The following is an 11,451-nucleotide window of genomic DNA, read 5'->3' on the forward strand; positions in this document are numbered from 1 at the left end:
AAGTTTTTCTTCATAAGATTGCATTAAAGCATCAACGATATGTTTAGTAAAAGCTTTATGTTGACTATAAGCATGTGGAGAATTTAGCACGGATTGCAACAAGGAAATACAATCTATCAAAGAGCAATTATCATAATTAAATTTTTTGAAATCCAAAATAGTGTGTTCATTAATATCTAGAGTTTTGATCTCTTCAATCCCACTTTTACCAATTTTTGCATCAAGATCTAAAGACTCCGAATTTTTGGAACGCCTTCTAGGTAAAGGTGGATCATATTCAGTCCCATCATTATCAAGATTCATATTGCAAAACAAAGATTTAATAGGGGACACATCAATAACTTTTAGGTCTTCATCTTTATTTTCATAGAAACTAGAAGAACACGCTTTCACAAAATCTTTCTTAGCACGCATCCTAGCGGTTCTTTCTTTGCACTCATCAATGGAAATTCTCATGGCTTTGAGAGACTCATTGATATCATGCTTAGGTGGAATAGATCTAAGTTTCAAAGAATCAACATCAAGAGAAATTCTATCAACGTTCCTAGCCAATTCATCAACTTTAAGCAATTTTTCTTCAAGCAAAGCATTGAAATTCTTTTGCGAATTCATAAACTCCTTAACACTAGTCTCAAATTCAGAAGGCATCTTATTAAAATTTCCATAAGAACTGTTGTAGGAATTACCATAATTATTAGAGGAATTACTAGGATACTGCCTAGGATTAGAGTTTCCTCTATACGCGTTGTTACCAAAATTATTCCTACAAAAAAAATTCACATCCATAGATTCATTATTATTCTCAATCAAGGTAGACAAAGGCATATCATTAGGATAAGAAGAAACACTTTTATTAGCAAATAATTTCATAAGTTCATCCATCTTTCCACTCAAAACATTAATTTCTTCTATCGCCTGCACTTTTTTATTAGTGGATCTTTCGGTGTGCCATTAAGAATAATTAACCATAATATTATCTAGGAGTTTAATAGCTTCTCCTAAAGTGATTTCCATAAAAGTGCCTCCCGCGGCCGAATCTAAAAAATTTCGAGAAGCAAAATTCAATCCGGCATAAAAAAATTGTATAATCATCCACAAATTCAAACCATGTGTAGGGCAATTACGTATCATTAATTTCATCCTCTCCCAAGCTTGTGCAACATGTTCATGATCAAGTTGCTTAAATTCATAATATCGTTTCTAAGAGAGATGATCTTAGCGGGAGGAAAATACTTAGAGATAAAAGCATCTTTACACTTATTCCAAGAATCAATACTATTTTTAGGCAAAGACGAAAACCAAGCTTTAGCACGACCTCTAAGCGAAAAAGGAAATATCTTCAATTTAACAATATCATTGTCCACATCTTTCTTCTTTTGCATATCACACAAATCAACGAAGCTATTTAGATGGGTAGCGGCATCTTCACTAGGAAGGCCGGCGAATTGATCTTTCATGACAAGATTCAACAAAGCGGCATTAATTTCACAAGATTCAGTATCGGTAAGAGTAGCAATCGGAGTGCTAAGAAAATCATTGTTGTTGGTATTGGTAAAGTCACACAATTTGGTATTATCTTAAGCCATCGTGACAAGCAAGCAATCCAACACACGAGCAAACAAGAAGCAAGGGAAAAAAGAGGCGAACGGAAAAGAGAGGGCGAATAAAACGGTAAGGGTGAAGTGGGGGAGAGGAAAACGAGAGGCAAATGGCAAATAATGTAATGCGGGAGATAAGGGTTTGTGATGGGTACTTGGTATGTTGACTTTTGCGTAGACTCCCCGGCAACGGCGCCAGAAATCCTTCTTGCTACCTCTTGAGCACTGCGTTGGTTTTCTCTTGAAGAGGAAAGGGTGATGCAGTAAAGTAGCATAAGTATTTCCCTCAGTTTTTGAGAACCAAGGTATCAATCCAGTAGGAGGCCACGCACGAGTCCCTCGCACCTACACAAACAAATAAATCCTCGCAACCAACACAATAAAAGGGTTGTCAATCCCTTCACGGTCACTTACGAGAGTGAGATCTGATAGATATGATAAGATAATATTTTTGGTATTTTTATGATAAAGATGCAAAGTAAAGAAAGCAAAATAAAAACGGCGACAGAAATAGCTTGTTGTTGGGAGATTAAATATGATGAAAAATAGACCCGGGGGCCATAGGTTTCACTAGTGGCTTCTCTCGAGAGCATAAGTATTACGATGGGTAAACAAATTACTGTTGAGCAATTGACAGAACTGAGCATAGTTATGAGATCTAGGTATGATCATGTATATAGGCATCACGTCCGTGACAAGTAGACCGACTCCTGCCTGCATCTACTGCTATTACTCCACACATCGACCGCTATCCAGTATGCATCTAGAGTATTAAGTTCAAAAGAACAGAGTAACGCCTTAAGTAAGATGACATGATGTAAAGGGATAAACTCATGCAATATGACATAAACCCCATCTTGTTATCCTCGATGGCAACAATACAATACGTGCCTTGCTGCCCCTACTGTCACTGGGAAAGGACACCGCAAGATTGAACCCAAAGCTAAGCACTTCTCCCATTGCAAGAAAGATCAATCTAGTAGGCCAAACCAAACTGATAATTCGAAGAGACTTGCAAAGATAACCAATCATACATAAAAGAATTCAGAGAAGATTCAAATATTGTTCATAGATAAACTTGATCATAAACCCACAATTCATCGGTCTCAACAAACACACCGCAAAAGAAGATTACATTGAATAGATCTCCACAAGAGAGGGGGAGAACATTGTATTGAGATCCAAAAAGAGAGAAGAAGCCATCTAGCTAATAACTATGGACCCAAAGGTCCGAGGTAAACTACTCACACATCATCGGAGAGGCTATGGTGTTGATGTAGAAGCCCTCCGTGATCGATGCCCCCTCCGGTGGAGCTCCGAAAAAGGTCCCAAGATGGGATCTCACGGGTACAGAAGGTTGCGGCGATGGAATTAAGTTTTTTGCTCCGTATCTGGTAGTTTGGGGGTACGTAGGTATATATAGGAGGAAGAAGTATGTCGGTGGAGTAACGTGGGGCCCACGAGGGTGGAGGGCGCGCCTCCCTACCTCGTGCCTTCCTGGTTGATGTCTTGACGTATGGTCCAAGTCCTCTGGATCACGTTCGTTCCAAAAATCACGTCCCAAAGGTTTCATTCCGTTTGGACTCCGTTTGATATTCTTTTTCTGCGAAACTCTGAAATAGTCAAAAAACAGCAATTCTAGGCTGGGCCTCCGGTTAATAGGTTAGTCCCAAAAATAGTATAGAAGTGTATAATAAAGCTCATTAATGTCCAAAACAGAATATAATATAGCATTGAACAATCAAAAATTATAGATACGTTGGAGACGTATCAGTGAGGCGCTCGGTGATCTGGCCGGAGAGGTTGAGTTGGAGGAGCCAGAGGAGGCCATGGTGGGAGGTTTCTGGCAATGGAGAAACTAGATGAGATAAAAGAGGTAGGCTCTGATTACCATGTGAGAGAACGTCATACCCTGCCTAGGGCGACGGCTTCGTGTTATATAGGGTCGGGGCGCAACTCCCGCACAACGTACAGAGGTTGATTACATCGTTGGGATCCTGACTTGAGACCCAAGGGATAGACTAGAGAGATAGAGATAGTTACAATAGATAAGAGAGAATCACAACTACCCTAGTCTACAGCTTCGGTTGACGTGGACTCTTGGTCGAACCCATGCGTCAACTCTGTCGTGGTAGATACATTGCTTAACAAAGGCAACACCTGACCGGACTTTCTAGATTAACAGAATAGAGAACGTGTACTTTTTATTAGGGGGATAATCGGATAAAGCATATAGTATCTGCAAACGACTTGGTGTATAGGGTGAGCAGTATATTCTTCTTTCCAAGTATTGCTCATCCACAACAGCCATCATGCTTTTCTTTAAAATGGTTCCAGCTTTTCACCTCATTAAACAAAATCTTCCTCGACATACATCCAGCCATCATGACAGCTTCAATATAAATTATCTGATAGATCCATGGGATCGTGTAGGGTAGGATTAGATCCGGTGAACCTACCTTCTGCTTGTCCAGTCGAGGAACTCCCGGTGCCGGCCATGGTGACGGTGGCCGGTGATGGCAGAGAGTGGGCGAGGTGGTGGAGCTTCCCGTGAGCACCGCGCTAACCCTAGATCGATAGGGATTGTAGGTGGGGATTGTGGCAGCGATTAACCTCGTGAGTCGTGCCCCGACCCCACCTCTGTTTATATAGCGCGGGTCACAAGGGCCCACCAACCATGGTTTGGTTGGGCGCCCCCGATCAGAGCGCGAGTCAGGGGCCCGTTCGACCCGTTGGGTTCGAACGGGAGAGAGGTCAACCTAAACATTATCTAGTTAGAACAAGACTCGAGGATCTACTCCCTCCTTTTCTAAATATAAGTCTTTGTAGAGATTTCACTATGGACCACATACAGATGAATCTAGATGCATTTTAGAGTATAGATTCACTCATTTTGCTCCGTATGTGGTCCATAGTGAAATCTCTCCAAAGACTTATATTTAGGAACGGAGTGAGTATTTCTGAAAATATCATGCAATACAAAAGCATCGGATACCCAAGATGCGATCACCAGCTAGGAAACTACAGTATTATCTTATTGACCTACTGCAGGAGGTGATGTTTCAATTTGTATGCAAGGACAAATGCTTCATCCATTCAATAATATATAGTCACTGTTGCAGCATTACACTGAAACTTTGCCGTAATGCCTTCTTATGATCCTTAGTCTTAATTCATACGATAGTTTCAAATTTATATTAGTTTTGGTACTTTATTGCATCTATGTCATGCAGGTTTTAAACCGGCTATGTTCGTAGGCTGTTCTTTAGATAAGCCTTAAACAGGTCGTGAAGTAATGAACTTTTCTTAAGATGAAATTGTGACACTAGATAGGTTAATTAACTATCACTTGATTCGCTAAAAAAGATCAAACACTTGATTCACTTCAACATATACACCTAAGTTGTTCTGCATCCAAGCAAGTTCGAGGCCGAGGTAAGAGTATTTAAGTTTCATGACCTTCTGCAGGTTCAGTTTGAGCTTCTGTAGTAATAACCACATACTGTTCTCAGAATAGCTCACAAGGAGCACACAAGTATGCTTATCGAATCAAGATTAGTTAAGAACCTTAATTCACCACAAATCAAAGCTTTCAAATTTTGGCTTATGTGCCTCGAGTGTACGAGGATCCCACTAGAGGGGATCTCTGACATTGCACCATTCATTATGGTAAAACTAGAAAATGGTGCACCACATGTTCCTTTCCTAGACTACATTCAGCCCTATTTGCACGAAGAGATACAGATAGTTCAAGGTTCAACATGAATGTGCATTAGTATGGAACTGGTTGGGCACAGGACTACTGTTGTGTCAGCGCAGATTTGAGATTCAGATACCAAGCTTCTTGACAGGCACTCCTAAATTCTCTATGTGAACATCAATAGAATTGTGAAATTGCTTACCAGCAAGCTTGACAGATGGGAGTGTGTACTTGGGCATTTCCTTGCAGGGCGCGCCATTGATAGTACTGCTGCTATTTAGATTGCCATTGATCCTGTGAAAATGTGAGGCATGAGCTAACCAAGCACATTTGTGTGGCTGCTTCTTTAAAACGTTCTTACTGCCAGCAATCAACAATTTTCTCCAATATGTTCCATCACAAGTTGCATCCTTCTTTACCAAGGCTCAAACCCGAGAACAGCATAGGCTTCATGTTCTCAAACTCAATAATCCAGGCAGGATCAAGGCCCATGTATATCCTTGTATATGTTCAGCTGAGCAATACAGAGAAGACTGATTTGTTTTGACCATTCACGTTTCCGTGAGAACAACAGGAAACTGAGGACAAATATACTGGCTTCTGACGATGTAGCTGAACCAGACACTGGCAAGGGAGTATGGTGCTTGAGGGTCAACGGAGTTTCAAGGGGAGGAAAGTGGCATGTCCTGGTCCATGACCATTAGAATCCTGTGTGCGTATATAGAGATTATGTATAGGCATTGGGTAAAAGACCAAAGGTCAATCAACTAGAGGGACCGAGCATCCTATATTCACCCGATCTTGGTGAACTGACAGTTGGATCTAGTCGGCGAGTAACTTGAGCAGTGGAAACATTGCTTGTACTACTTCTAGCTCCTGTTGCACGGTATGCTCTTGGCGCACTGATAGTTGGCACTACATTCAGTGAGGCTCCAACCGAAGTATGTGCATGTTGGTTTTGACTGGCAGTATTCTCAGGAGGAATCTGGTTGCCAAGAGAGAGGCAGCCTTGGTTCGGCCGCTCCCTTGCAACCTTCACTCCAAGGGCATTTCCCTCCAGAATCTGCAGAAATGCAGAGTGAGAACCAGATTCCCGGACGGAAACTCAAGCTGACACTGAAAACCGACCAACTGTTACACTGACCTGCTTGTTGAGGGCACGTATCGCCTTGTACGACTCCTCGCCGGTCGCCATTGTGACAAAACCAAATCCCCTCGAACACGAGGCCCCTTCTCGGCGCTCGTAGACAACTCTTGCATCAACCACTTTGCCATGCTTGCTGAACAGCTCCTCCAGCCGAGGGTTGTCCACCTGACTCGGTAGATTGCATACGAATATTCTGAGTGGGGAACCAGGTTGACGGCGAGGGGCGTCCACCCGGGCGTCCCCTCTAGGAGCTGCGATTTTTACAGTCAGAGGCCTGCCATACATCCCCTGTAATGTCCGCACGAAAGGTTAATCAGCGAAGCTCAATGCATAATATTTCTAGTGTTTAGCATATGAACTGAACAACGCATGACACATTTCTACAGGCTCAAAAAAATAATATAGATTAAAGAACACTCGCATGTACATGCTGCATAGCACCTACGAATGAATGAGCTAGTATACAAGACTAACAGAATGAGAAAAGGATGATTAAGCTGGCTTGAATTAAAAGTTATAAAATAAACTAGCCCCATCAAGGCATCAAGTTGCACAGTATACTCACAGAGCCATGATAGATCGTCACAGCCTTCTCAGCCTCCTGAACAGTATTCATGGTGACAAACCCAAATCCACGGCTCTGGCCTGTTTCTCTGTCGTAAATGACCTGCACATTTCATGCATTTTAGAACAAAAAGAGAGAAAAAAACATAACCAACAAGCTGCGTCCCAACAGTAATGATGAAGAAGCCGATGGAACAGATTGCCTAACAAATAGATGAGTAATGATCCACACAGCTTGTAATCAGCAACCTCTCCACCCAGCACAAGCATCCTTTGAAAATTAAAATAACACCATCGAGCAGCAGAGTGTAATCTAAAGATATCATACAGGAACGTTACAAAGCAGCCAATTAGACTCCAGCAGCTTCACCCCTTGAGCTTCAACTATGCATAAGTCTAGTCATGCTGGTGGTGAGCGATCTGAGGCATTTTTTCACGTATAGTTGTGTGGACAGACAATGAAGAGCTAAAAAGCTCACCTTTGAGAACAGGACGGCCCCAGCACGTTGGAAGCTTAGCTTGAGTCTCTCATTGTCAATGTGGTAGGGTAGGTTCCCGACGTACACCGTGGCCCCCTCCGGCACATTGGGCTCCGGCAGGTAGCCACCTGGAGTGGTGGGGTAAGTAATTTGAGCAGAGCGAGCATTGCTTGAAGCTCCTGCCGCAGGGTATACTCTTGGTGCACTGACAGTTTGCTCCACGGGGCGAGTAATTTGAGCAGACTGAGCACTGCTAGTACCTCTTCCAGTTCTTGCTGCAGAGTATGCTCTTGCTGCACTGACAGTTGGCTCTACTGGGTGAGTAATTTGAGCAGACTGAGCACTGCTAGTACCTCTTCCAGTTCTTGCTGCAGAGTATGCTCTTGCTGCACTGACAGTTGGCTCTACTGGGTGAGTAATTTGAGCAGTGTGAGTGCTGCTTGTACCTCTTCCAGCTCCTGCTGCAGGCTGTGGCCTTGGTGCACTGACAGTCGGCTGTACTAGGCGAGTAACTTGAGCACTGTGGGCATTGCTGGTACCACTTCTTCCAACTCCTGTTGCAGAGGATGCTCTTGGCGCAGAAACTTGAGCAGTGTGAGCGTTGCTTGTACCTCTTCCAGCTCCTGCCACAGGGTGTGCCCTTGGTGCACTGACAGTTGGCTCTCCTAGGCGAGTAACTTGAGCAGTGTGAGCACTGCTTGTACCACTTCCCTCTCTTGGCGCATTGACAGTCGGTGCTACACTCAGTGAGGCTCTAACTGAAGTATGTGTGTGTTGGTTTTGGGTCACAACATCCTGAAGAGAAATCTGATTGCTAAGAAAAAGGCGGTCGAGTGACACCATTGCTGGGTGCACAGCAGTTTCTGTTTCTGGATGAGGCGCTGGAAGATTTTTGCACCTGAATGCCTCCCTCAGCATTTTCCATTTGGTTTCCTTATCCGTAGCATGACAATGATCGCCAACCGAGAGACCGTTACCCCAATAACTGCATGGAGCTGGGGCGTCGCACACAAAACAGTAGCACTGCATTTGGAAATAGGCAATGAAATGCCATTTAAAACAAACATACTCTCTACTCTGCTTGATATAATCATTATGTATCACATCCCCAGAAGCATCAGGGAGTGGATTGTTCATAACTCACCATGGCACAATGCTTCTCGTGAGAGGTAGCGCCGAAGGGCATATTGGAACATAAATGGCGCGAGTGAGGGAAGTCACGGCATGCTACCTGCAGAAGCATATATAACCAATAATGAAAATATGATATTGCAGGTAGACAGAAGTAGCATAGGTTCTACATAGAAGCTCCTAAACTCTGAAATGTCTTTTGTCAACTTTGTTGTCAACTAAAACATACCACAGATATTCATAGACAATTAATACGAGCAGATAAGCATGGAAGAATTATGTTACAAGTTGAATAATGCATCTTTAATAACTTGCAATAAATTCAGTTATGCTTATCACCAAATTCAAATTACGGTGTGCTCTCCAAATCACTTTGCAAATCGATCATGTCATATCTCTACCAAAAATGCCCTGAAATATAACAAGGAGGTAATGCTTCTATTGTATCCACAAAATCAAATTGCAATTCCGGAGATCAAAATGCAAGGAAGCCAATACCTTGCCTTTCTCCGCGACTATCTGCAACTCCTCATCCGAGCAGCCATCCTTCTCATCATTCACGGCGACCGCGGCGAAAGGATCACTGTCTAGAATCACGCAGTCATCATCGTCGTCGTCGTCTTCAGCGCCACCGGCCATGCCCTTCTGCTGCGGTGGCGCCACCGCCGGCGAATTCCTGGCCACCGGGAGAGAATACTCCATGTCCATCATGATCTCCATATCCCACGATGTCCACCCAACCATAGAAGAACACGAGCACGGATCGCCCGCCACATCCCGAGACGACCCCGTGCTCCCAACCATAGAAGAACTCGAGCACAGATCGCCCGCCGCCGCCGGCGAGTTCCTGGCCACGGGGGACAGGTCCTCCTCCTGGTCATCAAAACGCAGCTCCCTGTCCACTGGGGGAGACTCCTCCATGCCGGAGCTGACCCCCACATCCCGCGGCGACCCCGTTCTCCAAAGCTGAGAAGAACTCGTGCACAGATCGCCCGCCACCGCCGGCGGGTTCCTGGCCACGCGGGGCAGGTCCTCCTCCTGATAATAAGAGAATAGCAGCTCCCTGGCCACTTGGGGAGAGTACTCCATGTCGGAGATGATCTCCGCATCCCGCGGCGACCCCGTTCTCCCAGCCTGAGAAGAACTCGAGCACAGATCGCCGGGCCTCCTGGCGAGGATTCCAGCAGACGGACGCCCCCGGGGAGCCAGGAAAACCTGAGCGAGGCCGCAGAAACCCTGAAGAAGGCCGCCGCAGCAGCCCAAGCTGTCGCCGCCCGCCATGGATCCGGAGCCCCCAAAGGCCGCGCTACCAGGGAACGGCTCCGGGACCACGCACGCCCAGCCCGTCGGGGTTGCTCAATGGCTTCTTACCGACGGGAATTCGACGGCGATTGGGGGGCGAGGAGCTCAGCCTGCGGCGCCACCATGGCCAGCACCGTCTCTAGTAGACTGACTCCCGGTAAGATTGTAAACGGAGTACTGTACTGAGCAACGCATTTGCTGTCCCTCGTTCGATTGAAAAAAAGAAGATTTGTTCAGTCGATTAATGGAAGACAGAGCAGCAGCTCGCCGGAAAAGGAGCTGGGGGTTTAGAGGGATGAGCGGCGGCTCAGTGGAGGTGACAGCGTGGCGGCAGCACCGGTCACGGGTGGCGGGGAACGGCGGTTGGGCCAGCGTCGGAAGTGACGCCGCAGAGAGGAGGAGGACGAAGGCCACGGAAGGAGGACACAGGGGAAAGTGACTGAACTTTGAATAAAAAAATTCAGGTAAATGCCGTATAGGTGCTCCTATGATTGATTTGGTTTGATGCCACATGTATGCTAAGAGCAACTCTAGCAGACCTAGTAAAACGCCCGTCTCGCAAAAATTCCGGCGAATATGCGGCCTCGGCCCAATTTTCTAGCCAGAACAGAGCACGCATACTTGCCCGGCCCGCAAAAATTTTTGCCGCAGCCCGCAAACCGCACGCCCCGAGCACTATAACTGCGATTCCGCGACCCTTTTGCGGGTCCAAACCCTATCCCCCGCCGCCGCGAGCCACCCGATTCCCCTTTCCCTCTCCATATTTCTCGCCGCCGGCAACCACCCGCCCTGCCTCCAGCCGCCATGTGGGGCCGAATGTGGAGCTCCGGACGCGGCTCCGGCAGCAGATCCGGCCGTGAGAGGGACCCGGAGCGCGAGCGGCGCGTCCGGTCGGACGGCGCGAGGAAGCGCGGCGCCCGGAAGTGGACGAACCACGGGATGTCGCGCCGGCTAGCTTCAACCGCCGCGAGACGGAGGAGTACGACCGCCGGCGCGCGTCCTTCTCCTCCGCCAGGTCTTCCTACGCCGGATCCTCCCCGTCCTCCGGCGCGGGCTTTCTCCCCGTGAAGAGGGAGTGGTCGGACGACGAGGAGGAGCCGGCGCCGTTCGCCTTCGTCCCGGTGAAGGAGGAGCCCGAGGAGCCCGCTCCGCTCGGCCGCCGCGGTCGTCGGGCCCGAGGACTACGTCGCGGACTTCGACGCTGTTGCTGCCGCCATCGCCGAGCGGAGCGTGCGCGAGGAGGCGAAGCGCCGGCGCCACGCTGAGGAACTCGAAGCCCTCGAGTGGCGGCAGGCGGTCGCCGACAACTTCGCCGCCAACGAGAAGTCTGACGAGTGGCGCCGCATCCGCGCGGAGCAGACGGCGAAGTACGTCGACCTGTGCAGCTCCGGCGAGGAGGATTGAGCGTCGCTCGACCTCCACGGCGTCGTCCATTTTGCCGCGACCTCGCCGCCGTCAGATCCGACCCCCTCTACTACTAGTTAACGTAGCATGTAGTATGATCTATGCTTAATTTGTTGATCATGTAGT

At 46.9% G+C, this 11,451-nt stretch overlaps 1 protein-coding gene across 1 annotated transcript; it reads right to left on the reverse strand.

Moving 5' to 3' along the window:
* Nucleotides 1-5,170: 5,170 nt before the first annotated feature.
* Nucleotides 5,171-10,369, reverse strand: LOC123098784 (uncharacterized). The gene is made up of 6 exons (XM_044520860.1): nucleotides 9,118-10,369; nucleotides 8,633-8,719; nucleotides 7,489-8,511; nucleotides 7,011-7,112; nucleotides 6,443-6,733; nucleotides 5,171-6,361 (listed from the first exon to the last, which is right to left on the reverse strand). The coding sequence occupies exons 1-6, from the start codon at nucleotides 9,898-9,900 to the stop codon at nucleotides 6,062-6,064; spliced, it is 2,586 nt and encodes an 861-aa protein (XP_044376795.1). The 5' UTR covers nucleotides 9,901-10,369; the 3' UTR covers nucleotides 5,171-6,061.
* Between the last annotated feature and the right edge of the window lie 1,082 nt (nucleotides 10,370-11,451).

Source organism: Triticum aestivum, chromosome 4D, assembly GCF_018294505.1.
Source record: "Triticum aestivum cultivar Chinese Spring chromosome 4D, IWGSC CS RefSeq v2.1, whole genome shotgun sequence".
Taxonomy (NCBI): Eukaryota; Viridiplantae; Streptophyta; class Magnoliopsida; order Poales; family Poaceae; genus Triticum; species Triticum aestivum.

Excerpts from the sequence above, each read along its gene's own strand:
- LOC123098784 (XM_044520860.1), bottom strand. The coding sequence starts at position 9,900 with ATGGCGGGCGGCGACAGCTTGGGCTGCTGCGGCGGCCTTCTTCAGGGT. Across the intron at positions 8,512-8,632 it reads ACGAGAAGCATTGTGCCATG|TGCTACTGTTTTGTGTGCGA; the intron begins GTGAGTTATGAA and ends TTCCAAATGCAG. Across the intron at positions 6,362-6,442 it reads TACGTGCCCTCAACAAGCAG|ATTCTGGAGGGAAATGCCCT; the intron begins GTCAGTGTAACA and ends GCATTTCTGCAG.